General features: G+C 42.0%; 2 protein-coding genes across 11 annotated transcripts in view; both read right to left on the bottom strand.

The window, feature by feature from the left end:
* The window catches only part of epb41l5 (erythrocyte membrane protein band 4.1 like 5), a 49534-nt gene extending 44392 nt beyond the window's left edge, over positions 1-5142 (bottom strand). For all 8 annotated transcript variants that reach the window (XM_053234025.1, XM_053234027.1, XM_053234026.1 and 5 more), the window contains exons 1-2: positions 4965-5142; positions 2143-2346 (exon numbers count right to left, since the gene is read on the bottom strand). In XM_053234025.1, coding sequence (XP_053090000.1) covers positions 2143-2322 — 180 coding nt within the window. In that variant the 5' untranslated portion in view covers positions 2323-2346; positions 4965-5142. The remainder of the gene's footprint in view (positions 1-2142; positions 2347-4964) is intronic.
* Positions 5143-8691: 3549 nt separating this feature from the next.
* ptpn4a (protein tyrosine phosphatase non-receptor type 4a) overlaps positions 8692-14660 on the bottom strand; it is a 65061-nt gene continuing 59092 nt past the window's right edge. For all 3 annotated transcript variants that reach the window (XM_026928205.3, XM_026928204.3, XM_034304522.2), the window contains 4 exons: positions 13620-13748; positions 13335-13483; positions 12877-13012; positions 8692-12228 (listed from right to left, as the gene is read on the bottom strand). In XM_026928205.3, the coding sequence (XP_026784006.1) occupies positions 12136-12228; positions 12877-13012; positions 13335-13483; positions 13620-13748 (507 nt within the window). In that variant the 3' untranslated portion in view covers positions 8692-12135. The remainder of the gene's footprint in view (positions 12229-12876; positions 13013-13334; positions 13484-13619; positions 13749-14660) is intronic.

The raw sequence follows: 14660 nt of genomic DNA, 5'->3' as shown, positions 1-14660 counted from the left end.
TTAATGGAGTCAGCAACCACTGGGTACACAGTGAATGAAGCCAATCACTTGGCTGGGTGTTTCAAGTGGATTGTGGTATTATGTTTGGTATACTGCATGAGATGCAACTGTCCAAGCCATAACTGAGTGTTATGACTAGAAAACAGAGCTGTCTCACACATTCATTAACTCACACGATGACTCTTTAACTGCGTTCTGCCCTTCAACCCTTATGCACACATGCATGGAAAACAAAAGCAATTATAAGCTATTTGCAATCCAGACCCATGATCAAGTAATATGCTCTGTAAAGAAATCCTGAGTCAAAACACTCCATATCTTGTTTTATTTTTCACCAATAAACTGGATGCAATGCGTAGCAGTAACACAATTTTCAGGTTTTTCGAGACCTGGCCATCAGGTTCAGGTTGATCAGGTCTGGCCTATGGCTGAGCCATGCAAAGACAATCACAGACTCATCCAAAGCCACTACTGCAATTTCTTGCTTGGGTATGTGTTTTGGGTGTGGGTGAATTTGTCTGTCTCTCAATCCTGAAAAAACCTCCCTGTCCATGCTTCTAAAAAATATGTCCACAGCTTGATGCCATCAACACCGTGATTCACCACAGGGTCAGCTTTGCCAGGTGATGAACTCTTCCAGAGGCAGCACAGCAGTTCAGTCCTCAGCTTGGGATACGCAGTGTCTCTAGTTTCCTTCCACTGTCCAGAAACACACCAGTCAGTGGACTGGATACACCAAACTGCCCGTAGGTGTGAATAAGTGTGTGAGTACGTGTGCATGGTGCCAGGATTAGATTCTACCCTGGCCAGGATAAAGGTGCTTATTGAAGGTGAATGAGTGAATGAATTTATTGGTTTCTACCAGATGCAAAGAGTTCAATCTTGGTTTTATTAGAACCTTGTTTCTCATGGCCTCAAAATCCTTTATATGCCTAAAGGAATGGATTCACGAGATGAAATATGCCAACATAAAGCCCTGAATGGTGGAAGTGATGCAGAGCTGGCTGTCTTTCCAACAGGTTCTCTCAACCACACAATGACCTTCAGGTTCTTTGTTATCCCCTTGACTAAAGTCCTTCTCCAACATTTGTCCATTTTGGCCAGATGGCCAACACTAGGAGGTTTCACTGGTTCCAAACTTTGGGACTTTCAAAAATGCAGAATTTTTTTTGCACTTCCCCACACCTGCGCTGTTTCGGAGACCTACAGGCAATTCCTTTGTCCTCATGGCTTGTTTTTTTTTTTTTTTTTTTTTTAAAGACAGAGGTGTGCCTTTCCAAATTATCTCCACTGCAGAAGACATTAAGTCTCTATATTAGGGAGCCCTTGAGGGAGTCATGGGGGATTCATTTGCGAGCCATGTGATTCATGTGATTGACAATGTGGTTCCCAAACTATATATCATTATAACTCACTATATACTGTATATATACACATAACTATAAGTTTCATGTTATTAAAAGCAGCAGTATTTTGACATATTGACAAGGGGAAAATTGTAACAAAATGAAAAAAATGCAAACAGGCCTGAATATTGAAGAATGACACTAAAGGCAAAGTTTATTCCTTTAAAATGCTGAAGCTGTACACCACAAATCTTTCTTGCTCCAGGCAACGATATAGGTAAAAGGTGAAACTTCACAGATTCAGTGTATTTCACTAAAAATGTTAATATTAATGTTAAACTTCAAACACCCATTTAGCAGCTATTGAGGCCAATATGGGGTGGGGGACATATTTCAAGTAAGGCAAAACAATTCTCTAGAAATTGTCTCTGTAGAATTGTTTGTTTCACAAATAATGAGTCAGAGTGAACTGCATGAGCCAGATACACCTGTTGCAATGTGCACTGTAAAACAATCCAAAGCAATCCAACTGGCACTGCAAGAACTCGGTAACTCGCTTACTTTACTCATAACTAATATACTAGATATTCCTAAAACGAGCATATAAAGATACAGTTTTTCAATCTGGGTGATCAAAAAACACAGCCAAACACAGACTAGACTTTGGGATCCCTACCTCATCACAATTCAGTGTTTTCCTTCTCTAACACACCTATTAAATCACCTACCTGGTGATGTACCATCAGCGCAGCAAAATCACCAAACTGTGCTGGACTCCAAACACAGAGGTCCTTACCGGCAAGTCGACACTGACGTCCGTGCCATCCAGCAGCGACACTCGGCAAGTGATGATGGACGTGGCATCTCCGGCTGCGGGGATGTGTGTTTGTGCACGCTGGGCTTCCCGGAGCCGAGCTTTCTCAGCATGCTTACGGCCAGAGCGCCGACCCAGAGTCCGCCGTAGGAAACTCAGCATGACTGTGCTCTAATGTGGTCCAACCTGACAGAGACGATAAGAGAAGAATGTGAATTTCCCCACCCAAATATACAAGTGCCCTATACTGGGCTGGAATAACAGCTTCTACTTCGAGAAGGCATTATTTTTATTTTTAAATAACTACATGTAGCCATATAATGAGTCAATTGAGATTCAGGAAATACAGCAAAACCAGAGGGGGACCATTCCTCTTTCAGGAAAAAAAAAAAAACCCACAAACTACTCAGCATTACCCCAGATAAACTACTACACTAAAATAGGGCATACAAAAAAGTAAAAAAAGCACAGATGAGATAGTTCAGGCACAGATGAGATAGTTCAGGCACAGATGAGATAGTTCAGGCACAGATGAGATAGTTCAGGCACAGATGAGATAGTTCAGGCACAGATGACAGCTACTTTGTTAGCACTGATGTCACAACAACCAATCACTGATTCAATGTAGTTTGATCACTGATCATTGTTTCCCAATGACCAATCACTGATCAACATTGTTTCTCAACGACCAAATGACCAACATTGCTTCCCAACGACCAATCGCCAATCAACATTGTTTCCCAACGACCAATCACTGATAAACATTGTTTCCCAACGACCAATCACCGACCAACATTGTTTCCCAACGACCAATCACCGATCAACACTGTTTCCCAACGACCAATCACCGATCAACACTGTTTCCCAATGACCAATCACCAATCAACACTGTTTCCCAATGACCAATCACTGATTAACATTGTTTCCCAATGACCAATCACCGATCAACATTGTTTCCCAATGACCAATCACCGATCAACATTGTTTCCCAATGACCAATCACTGATCAACACTGTTTCCCAATGACCAATCACTGATCAACATTGTTTCCCAATGACCAATCACCGATCAACATTGTTTCCCAATGACCAATCACTGATCAACACTGTTTCCCAATGACCAATCACTGATCAACATTGTTTCCCAATGACCAATCACTGATCAACATTGTTTCCCAATGACCAATCACTGATCAACATTGTTTCCCAATGACCAATCACTGATCAACACTGTTTCCCAATGACCAATCACTGATCAACATTGTTTCCCAATGACCAATCACTGATCAACATTGTTTCCCAATGACCAATCACTGATCACTGATAAGTGTGTGAGTACGTGTGCATGGTGCCAGGATTAGGATAAAGGTGCTTATTGAAAGTGAATGAGTGAATGAATTTACTGGTTTCTACCAGATGCAAAGAGATCAATCTTGGTTTTATTAGAACCTTGTTTCTCATGGCCTCAAAATCCTTTATGTGATTGGTCAATGACTAATCACCGATCAACATTGTTTTCCAATGACCAATCACCGATCAACACTGTTTCCCAATGACCAATCACTGATCAACATTATTTGTCCCACCTGTGCACTTCTCTGTTCTTTGTTTTTAAACTCTCTGCTTGGCTCTAATTACAAGTAATAAAAATCAGTGATTCTATCTGTAACTACTTCCTTCATGTTTATTTCCTGACTTCTCACTACCTCTGCTTCTTTTTGTCTGCATTCTTGATAGAAATTATAATACTTTGCAAGCACTTCAATAGACAGTTTGTTTTATGGTGACCAAAGACTTCTTTCAATAAGAAATAAATTATAATCTATTAATATATATTCTGATAAAACTCAGAGAAATTCTAAGCATCTGCAGAAAATCATGTAACATCATTCGATATGCAAATGAGCATGATGATGCAATGAATATGCAAATTACTTTCAGGTGTCATCTGGAGACTTCTAGCTCTAGGGACTTTCCCCTGAAAAGAGCTGGCTCCCGTGTTGCAGGGACGCTGGGACCTCTGCGTGTGCCTGAATATCCTGCGTGTAACGCACCTGAAATCTGTCAGGGTTTTAATTTTGCCCAATCTGTTGCTTCTGGCCTTTTATCCACCTCATACAGTTATTATTAATCAGCTGAAGAAATGAACCTGTGCATGACAAGTTTCCACCTGCCATCCACAGTGCTCTATCTGATTCATTACACAGACAAGCATCCACTTTCTACAAGCAAACACCACACAAACCAGATGTAGTGTTTTCTCTATAAGAACAAATAGCTAGTGATGAGTAACATTTCAGTAAACACTGCATTTCTGAGCAGCAGATAAATCAGGGAGCTATAACAAAATAACAATAATAATAATAATAATAATAATAATAATAATAACAATAGTAGCAATATATAATAAAGAGGCTAAATCAATACTGGGAACACTTCTATGCATTCCAAAAACAAATAACTACATTTAATTTTGATTTAATTTGAGAATAAGAAAATGTGGCCCTCTATAGTTCACTACTTAGAGGCTTACTGAGCCTACTCAGCTCGACCTGCTTTAATACAAAGCGCGTTATTCTTTTCCCAACCGTATTACGACAGACCCGCGTCCTGCGCGCTGATTGGCTAATTATTCACTCCCAGACCCACCGAACCAATCCTAGCGCAGAAACACGGGCCTTCCTAGCCAGTCGCGGCAGAGGAGGCGGGATTTTGCCGGAGTACGGGTGGGGAGAAATATCGCCATAGCAGCCCGTGGCGATTCCACTTGTTGATCCAGGGATATGGAGACAAAGCGGTACTCACAGCAGCGGCTTGTCTCAGTCCCGGAGAAAAGCACAATCCTCTCACAGCCCCGCGCTGCGCCTGCACTCCGCCATTCCGGCACTCAGCCTCCAACACCGCGCTGCCCCACACACACCAACACAAACTTCCACCTAATTTCCCCAAGTCCCAAAGATGTAGGAGTGTTTTTTTTGTCCCTTGTCAGGAAATGACGTCACATAAATCCCGACGAGTGGATTTGCATTTAAAGGGCCCGCGTTTGTCGACTTCATTTTCTTCTTTTTCTTCTTCTTCTTCTTCTTCTTCTTCTTCTCTCCCAGAATTTCTTCCGTCACAATCACAGATCCACGAAATTCGGCTTTACGATATTGTGCTTTTGGGAAAGATCAGAATCCGGTTTCTGCGTAACAACACTCCAAAGTGAATCGTAATCCACAGTGATTGTTTTGTTGCTATAAATTATTTGCTATCTTCATTTATCTTCATTATATTCATACAACTCAACTGTAGGTTTAGTTCAAGCTGATTGTGGTTATAGATACACATGTGTGCACAACACAACAATCACCTCCAACTTGGAAGCAAGTGTTGGGGTCTGAGGGCCAGGATTTGAATTCTAGTCACTAGCTTAGGCAGGACATTAAATGTTGATCTACCGTTCCTCCATCCCTACATCCAACCCAACCCCATCCCATGCCATCTCACCCCATCTCACCCCACCCCACCCCATCCCACCATATCCCATCCCATCTCACCCCATCTCACCCCACCCCACTCCACCTCATCCCATCCCATCTCAACTCACCCCACCCCATCCCACCATATCCCATCCCATCCCACCTCACCTTACTTCAACCCATCTCACCCCACCCCACCCCATCCCACCATATCCCATCCCATCCCACCTCACCTTACTTCAACCCATCTCACCCCACCCCACCCCATCCCACCATATCCCATCCCATCCCACCTCACCTTACTTCAACCCACTCCACCTCACCCCATCTCACCCATCCCACTCCATCCCATCCCATCCCACCATATCCCACCCCACCCCACTCCACCACATCCTATCCCATCTCAACTCACCTCACCCCATCTCACTCCACTCCACTCCACCCCACCCCATCCCACCTCACCTTACTTCATCCCATCCCGTCCCACCCCATCCCACCCCACCACATCCCATTCCATCTCACCCCACTCCACCCCACCACATCCCATCCCACCTCACCTTACTTCATCCCATCCCATCCCATCCCGTCCCACCCCACCACATCCCATTCCATCTCACCCCACTCCACCCCACCACATCCCATTCCACCACATCCCATTCCATCTCTCAACCACATTTTGTCAATAAAAATCACCTTTTTAAATCAAAATCCATTCGTGTCAGTGCTGGGGTGGAAACACGCTATGACTGAGTCATTTCAGTGTTAAAAACACTATTACAGCTGTTAAATGATTTAATCTCATTTAATGTGTAAAGCTCCTGGGAATGAGTGATGATTCATGGATTGAATTGCAAATCTAGCATTAAATGAAATTAGCATAACTAATATTATTATTAAACTATAATATTCTTTTTATATTATTAGCCACATCTGTCAAACTCACATTTTATTTTTATCCATTTTCAGATATATATACTACCACAGGATTGAAAGGAATCATTCTGACAGGTACACACGTGATAGTGGATTTTAGAACAGCACCACCCACTGGTCACTCTGAAAGGTTTGATCACCTGAAGGAAACCAACCAGTTTGTAAAACAAGTTCTTTTGGCCCAGTGTGAAGTAGCCTGAGGTCATTTACTACATCCTGACTCACAGCATTGGGTAACAGCATCGTGAGCCAGCAAACTCCTAAGTACTGAATGCCATCGTTGACTAACTGACCAAGAGGGAGCAACAATGGCAGTATTTATGTGTGACTAGAAAGAAGAATTTTAATTGTTCACTTGACAAAGCATTTCAGTGAGCAAGAACAGAACTCAATTTTGGTGATCAAAAGGCTGAAAGAGCAGAGAAATTTGTGTGGCTTTGTTTAGAAAAAAAAATGAGATGACATAAAGGGGTATTACAACGTCTAGCAGAACAGGGCCAAGCTGTGATGGTGTGTTTTAGGAAAATAACAAATGTTTAAACCACATAGGGGGCTCATGAAGATACAATATAAAGCCAAAAGTCTGTGAACACCTGACTATCACACTCATATGTGGGCCTTCCCCCAAACTGTTACTTGTAATTGTATAGAATGTCTGTGTATGGTGTAGATTTACAATTTCCCTTCGCTGGAACTAAGGGGCCCAAACCTGTTCCAGCATGACAATGCATCTGTGCACAAACTGAGGTCCATGAGCACATGGTGGGCCAAGGCTGGAGTGGAAGAACTCGAGTGGCTTGCACAGAGCCCTGATCTCAACGCCACTGAACCCCTTTGGAATGACCTGTAACACTGACTACACCTCCTCACCTGACTACACTAATGCTCTTGTGGCGAATGCAAATCCCCACAGCCACACTCCAAAATGTAGTGGAAAGCCAGAAGAGTGGAGGTTATTATAGCAGCAAAGGGGGACTAAGTCTGGAGTCTGATGGTTAGGTGTCAACAAACCTTTGGCCATATAGTGTAACTAGCAGATTGAAGTGAATCAGACAGGATAAATGTGTGATATTCTGAACCTCCAGGAGTCTGACACTCACAGTTTTATGTATTTTTTTTAAAATTATTATTCTTGTGTGAATACAGATAAAGAGAACAAACAGGAAGTGTTAAGCTCTGGACACATTCACTAAGACTCGACATGTCACATAAGTAGAGAACAGCCTTGACTGAAGCACACCCCTAAAGGAGGCTGTCAAAGACTATTAGCAAAGCAAACTGCAGTGGAGCGTTCAACACACCATTGGGATATCAATCAGTTTACTCAGCTTGGCTGTTGCAGGAGATTCACAATCGGATTCATGCTCTGAATAGCAGCAGGGCTAGTTAGTGTAGTGCCCTTTAAGACAGTCTGCTTTTGCACTCTCTCTCTCCTAGAATTTTTAATGCAGGTCAATCTCATTAACCCACAGACATACCGAAATCCTTCTCTACTGTCGTTCCAGCAGAGGGGGCCAAAGTTGGTCCACGAGTGAGAAGAAAACCCTGAATACTTTACCCTGTAAACCAGCAGGGGGGAAAAGCCTATAGCCGTAAGTTATAGAACTAATTTCATGGCTCTGGCTTAAAAAAATATCTGAAGGGGGGATTAAAAAAAAGATAGTAAAGGAGTAGAAAGTGAAACACAGCAATTAAAAAGGATACGTGAAGGGCAAGTATGATAAACTGACCTTTGGTTTGATTAAGCCTCACACTAATTGAACGGCTTTTGAATGAAACCTGTAGGAACATGAAGATGAATGCTTTTCCCATTTATTTACACACTACATAGATATGAAACTTGATGTAATTGATGCAGAACAAAAAGTAACGTCACACATTCTCTTTTATTTTAAAGATATTTTAATATACAACATCATATTCACACTGTAGACTATTTACAAAATAAACAAGTGGCACAAGTTAATGACTTTCCTTTGCAGGGTTCTTAGGGGGAAGAAAAAAGATAAATATAAATGTCAACATCTTTAGAAATGTTAAATTGTGTATTTAGTAGCTTCTATGACCCTCTCTGTTAAAAAGTGCTGTCCTTTCAGCAAGGCGTGAGAGATTTATTTATATATATATATATATATTTATTTATTTCTCAAAAAAAAAAAAAACAATTCTACACCAAAACCTGAATGATTTGCTGGGTTTGTTTCTAACTGGACATTCAACAACAGCATAGCAATTGGTCCTGAAACCTGCTTCCAAACATGACCCTTTCATACCATACATACAAACAAACTGGGCAAATCTAAAGCAGAGATAAGGGGGAGTTCACAGCACAGATTGAGATGCAGCATCCTGAACTGGGTGAGTGAACCAGAGGTGTGCAGGAGACTAGTTTTTAAATACCGATCCCATTTGCAGAAAGTTTTACCAATCCCACCCACTCCCACAAAATGTTTTATCAATCACACCCGCCCCCAAAGAAAGTCTAACCCACTAACACAGAAAGTTTGACAAATTCCACCCACTAATGAAGAAATGTTTAACTAAACCCGCCCACTCCCACAGAAAGTATGACCAATATTGCTTGCTGGCTCCGGGAGAAAGTTTTATCAATCCCACCTACTCTGACAGAAGTTTTGATTAATCCTTCTCACTGCTGCAGAAAGTTTCACCAATCCTGCCCGCTCCCTCAGAAAGTTTGATCAATCCTGCTTGTTCCGGCAGAAATTTTGAGTAATTCCACTAGCTCCCATAGAAGGTTTGACCAATCCCACCCGATCCTTGATAAAGTTTTATCAATCCCGCCAGGTCCCGCAGAAAGTTTGATCAATCCCGCCAGGTCCCTCAGAAAGTTTTATCAATCCTGCCAGGTCCCTCAGAAAGTTTTATCAATCCCACCCGATCCTGGATAAAGTTTTATCAATCCCGCCAGGTCCCGCAGAAAGTTTTATCAATCCCGCCAGGTCCCTCAGAAAGTTTTATCAATCCCACCCGATCCTGGATAAAGTTTTATCAATCCCGCCAGGTCCCGCAGAAAGTTTGATTAATCCTGCTCGATGTTGCAGGAAGTTTCACCAATCCTGCCCTGCCTGACCTATTTTCTAATGAATCTAGTCGTTTTTTTTACCAAAAATGAATGAGCGTGGTAAAAACAAGGGGAACAACCCACACAAACAAGCCAGCACATCAAATACATTCTCATGTTAATTAATGTAGACTTTGTCCACCCACTCCTGCTACATTTTTGTTGGGTCCCTCAGGATCCCAGTCACGATGCACACCTCTAGTATGACTTGACCGGTGGGACATGGGCTTGTTCAGCAGGTAAAGCACAGAAAACAGGGACTATTCATGTACAAAGCATACATTTCTGCCTGAAAGGGGAAGTCTCAGGAAGGCTGAGGAAACAGAAGAGACAGTGGACCATAAAGGTCACGTGCCAATCCTGAACCAGACACTGTGCTAATTCAGTTGAATGCCTAAGGCTAGTCTCAGTAAGACCTGAACACAGCAAGACAGGGCCATATGCAAACACACACTCAGAACACAAAGCAGACAGATTCCTCACAAGCTACCCATAGCACAGAAATGCTGAGCTAACAGAGCAAACAGAGTCTGCTCACGCACACACATGCGGTCACACTCATTCTCTCCCCCTGTGTTTGTGAGTGCAGTGTTGGGTAGTCACGATGACACTGATCTCTCTGCTGTGGCCACGTATGGAGTCAGATGCCATGTTGCATATGCACTAGCACGCCATCCACTGAGTCACAATATCAGCACACGGAAACATATGAGCTCACAGCTTCAGACAGGAAGTGAACAGGCCAGCCACAGATATACCTCTCATGAACAAGCACGTACGTGCACACACACACACACACACACACACACACACACACACAGAGTATCTTTCATCCTGTTTGTGCACTGATATGTATGCACGTGATATGTTTGTATCACACACATTTCCTGTACCTGTATGCTTTTGTTTGACTTTTGATGTATCAAGTCACACTTGTATGTACAGAGAATTTTTATCCCCCATCTAAAATGCATCTAAAACTCCACTGAGCCTTTCAAGGAGCATAAACTCTTTATCAACTTAAAAGCTTATTTTGAGGAAATTTCTGGCAACTCCTCGTGAGCAGCTGTGATCATTCTTTTAAAGCACAGTTAGATACAGACCTCAAATATGAGAAAAGTCAGGTTTAGAGATCCTTCAATAAGTGTCAACAGAACCTTATCCATAACAAGCAACTTTATAAGTCCTTTTGACCTGGGGAGGCCTGTCCTTACTGCTCTGGGATCAGGAATCACAGCTAGCTTTGCTGTTTAGGCAACTTGAAGAGGCACAAATGGAAACAGCCTTGCATGCCTATGTCCCTACCCACACCCACCCACACCCACACCCACACTCCAGAACAACAGTAGTCTTTTTACTCTTGTTAAGACAGCTTTATGTGTTAAGCTTTTAAAACTTCTGAGTGATGTATGCTAAATGAGACATGACCCCTGTCCAGACACACCATCGGATTCCAGACGAGAGTTGCATACAGCAAGCGCAGTCACTTACGATTACAGAGAGGAGGAAAATAACAAGCTGCAGGTTCGTAACACAAAACAAAGTGCTCTAGGTTTCCTGGCAACTGTGTGGATTTCAATAAAATCAAGGATGCTAATAAATAAAAAGCACTCATTACCTATGCTGAAAGAAAGAGGGAGGGAGTGTGTGAATAGAGATAACAAGCCATTGTCCTCATCAGGAACATGAATTAATAGGATTTTTGTTGACTGGACAGGGTGAGAGAGTGAAACTACAACATGATAAATATCCTGATTAAAACTAAATGCATTGCATGGATAATTTGTTTTCTATCAGCAAGGCGAGCACAACTTATATATATATATATATATATATATATATATATATATATATATATATAAAAACGTAAAAAGCAACACACACTCATGGGCCTGCCCTTTTGTACTTACATATGGCACCACAGCAATCTCAAATTTTTCATTATCAACATATATATATTTGTATATTTAAACCCTGAACACTCAAATTCTCTATGAGTACCAGCGTTTGTTAAATGTTTTTTTTTTTTTCCCATTTTCGTGAAGCTTGGCGAATTGTTCAGTTGCCAGTGTAAAGTGCAATAGTGCTTGGTTTTAAATGTCCTATGTATAATCCTGGCTCAAGAATGATTTTCTTCCAACGCGTCCCCTCTGGGTCTTCACAGCGCTTTGAAAAAGTGTGCTTTATCCAAATGATCTCACACTCTGAATGTGACTTAAAGCATGATGATTTATCTCTCATGCTCTACAAAGCATTAAAGCACCACGTGACAGCAGAAGAACGTTCATAAACATAACTCTCCGAATCAAAGTCTTTTTTCCTGTGACATGGTGCTAAATGCTTGGAGATAAATATCACACATAAAAAATGCACAACCTGAGACCATTGTGTGATAAACCAGCGTTTTGTTCAGCACACTTCTTCAAGGCCCTGCAGTGGTGCTGGTTCTGGGATCCGCAGGTGAAGCTTGGTGGCATGATGGCGAAAGCTGGCGTCCCCGTTAGTCAGACTTGTACAGCGTGGACTTCAGTGGCATGGCCAGGTTCTCCTCATACACCTTCAGAATGGCCTCACACACAAACTTGAACTGGCTCTGGAAAAAAATGTACATGTACAGAATAGTATACATATGAGGGAACTGGAGACACCACTGTGAGCAGCTTAAGACTGTTACGCTTGAGCTGCCATGCACTACGAAGGCATATGAATCTGCCAGTATCAAAAAAATGAAAGGGGGAGAAAATAAAAAAGGTGACTAATACAGTATATTATAGTATTCGTCTAAGTGTGTGTGCTGGTGCACTTTAGCTCTGGAATATAAACTCTTTTCCTTCTCCCTTGTCTAATTAGGGCTCTCCCCTGCTTCCAGCCTCTGGGCAGGCTGCCTTCATTAAGGCATTGCATAGCATAACTAAATTAGCCCTGCTTCTGCTGCTGCTCCATTAACATACTCAGCCATATGCTCTTAGAGAAGTGACTGAGTGCGCCTCATTTCTGCTTAGCACAAGCCAAACTTATAATAAGCAGAAGCTAAATTGAACAAAGATGTGCAAAACTACTCTCACATACAAGCTAAGACTTTTTTTCTGTAGAATTTGTTATTTATTTTGTGCATTACTTAGCATTGGAAAAAAAAATCTAAATTTCAGATTATGAAAGAGAGTACACTCCTCGCAGCTGAACAACAGACAGTTGAGAGGAGCTCCACAAGCAATAGGTGAGTGTGCAAAAGAGGACTCACAGGGGTCTGGATCATCATGGCCCGCTGGTCCCTCATGGTTCTCACGATGTCCAACGGATACACAGGCTGACTGCACTCCATTAGACACAACGCTGTCTCCATGGTGATGAGCACTCCCGTCCGGCCAATCCCAGCGCTGGCCAGAGAGAAGAGGGAGGGGCGGAGAGAGAATGAAAGAGAGAGCCAGACAAAGAGATTACAGATTTCTTTTGAGCCACAGGGGCTCCTTTTTGAGGACTAATAAAAATGGTAAAATCGTGGAAATCTGCCAAGAAGTCATTGTACAAACAATGTCAAACATGCAGCACAGAGCCAGAGCTGCCTGAGACGACCTTCTACAACCACCATAACCATCTGAGTGATGTTTTAAGGCATATGTCCAATCTGCTTTAGACAAGAAAAAAATAGGTGTGCATTACTTGCAGAATAATCAGCATATGAATAATCACTTCCTTTACCTGCAGTGGACGACCACCGGCTCGTCTTTTCTTGCTCTTTTACTCCGCACCAGAGTAACAAAGTCCAGGAAGTCAGTAGAGTCGTCAGGCACACCATGGTCAGGCCAGGCCAGATACTGGATCTGAGTCAGCTCCCTGCTTTCCTCCGTCTGAAGCAACAATAATCAATAACCCACATGCTTTAAGAGATACGAGTTTACGGAAAACAAACAGAATTTTAAAATCAAACCATATGACCTTAGTACATTAAAGGCATACTCCAGTTTATCTTTTTTTTTTTTTTACCTCTGTGTGAGTGAGGGTCATGTCTCGAACCAAGAATGCAGAGTTTCCCTCTTCAGTTTGACAGGAAACCTGGAAACCACCATAGGTGGCACTACCTGAGGGATTGGGCCAGTACTGATGACATTTCACCTGTAGGAACAGAGCAGGGATTAGTCAATGACTCTGTAGAATGGCTGTGTGGTTGGAAAAATGTAACCACTTCCTTCTTTATTTCTACTGATGAGAAATATTTATAACTTAGTGCTCACTTGTCAATCACCGTATATAATATTAGACTCACACTACTGGCATTTATATTCACTTTACAGGAAGCTGGGATATTCCTGGGATATGGAAGGAAGTGAAAACTGGCTGGAACATTTACCGTAAATAACTTCGTACCGTAAATAAAATATGGCTACTTATTAGGGGGCCAAGCACTGAAAGTGCATAATTTCAGATTTTTATCATCCTCTTCTTCTTATTATAATACTTTGACATTGATATGGCAGCCCATAGAACGATTTGCACACTTTTTTATGAAATTTGGTCCAGTAATAGAGGACATTCTCAGCTATCTACTCATCAGTTGTGGTGTATGCTCCTCAAGCACTCTAGCATCAACAACAGAGCACATTTGGACATATGTTTGCAATAATAACTCCTCAACACAGCATAGTAGAAACACGTCCCTCTTATTCTCTGGGTCATGGCGAGTTCAGCAGATACCATGATGTTAATTTCTGTCATATTGGATTTCCACCACATTGGATTTTTTCCCACTTCTTCCCCTAAAATTGTGTCCAATCATCACAAAATTTAGATAACAGCAGTGTGAGACCAACCCAGACAAAACCTGTAACTCAGATTTCTGATATCAGAGTGACCTATTCAGACCATACTTTGTGCATGAGTAAAGAACCATATCCTAAAGGAGTCCAAAAAGTTTTGTCTAAATTCACCTCTAGGGGGCGCTATAGCTCACAAACTAGTAAAACTGCTCCTAACTTTTAAGCAGTTCAAAATCCTTCTTTCTGATGATTACCTGGCAGGTGGCTTGTT

Source organism: Pangasianodon hypophthalmus, chromosome 5 (assembly GCF_027358585.1).
Source record: "Pangasianodon hypophthalmus isolate fPanHyp1 chromosome 5, fPanHyp1.pri, whole genome shotgun sequence".
Lineage (NCBI taxonomy): Eukaryota > Metazoa > Chordata > Actinopteri > Siluriformes > Pangasiidae > Pangasianodon > Pangasianodon hypophthalmus.
Note: the sequence above shows the minus strand (reverse complement) of the source record. Positions and strands in the feature narration are given on the sequence as shown.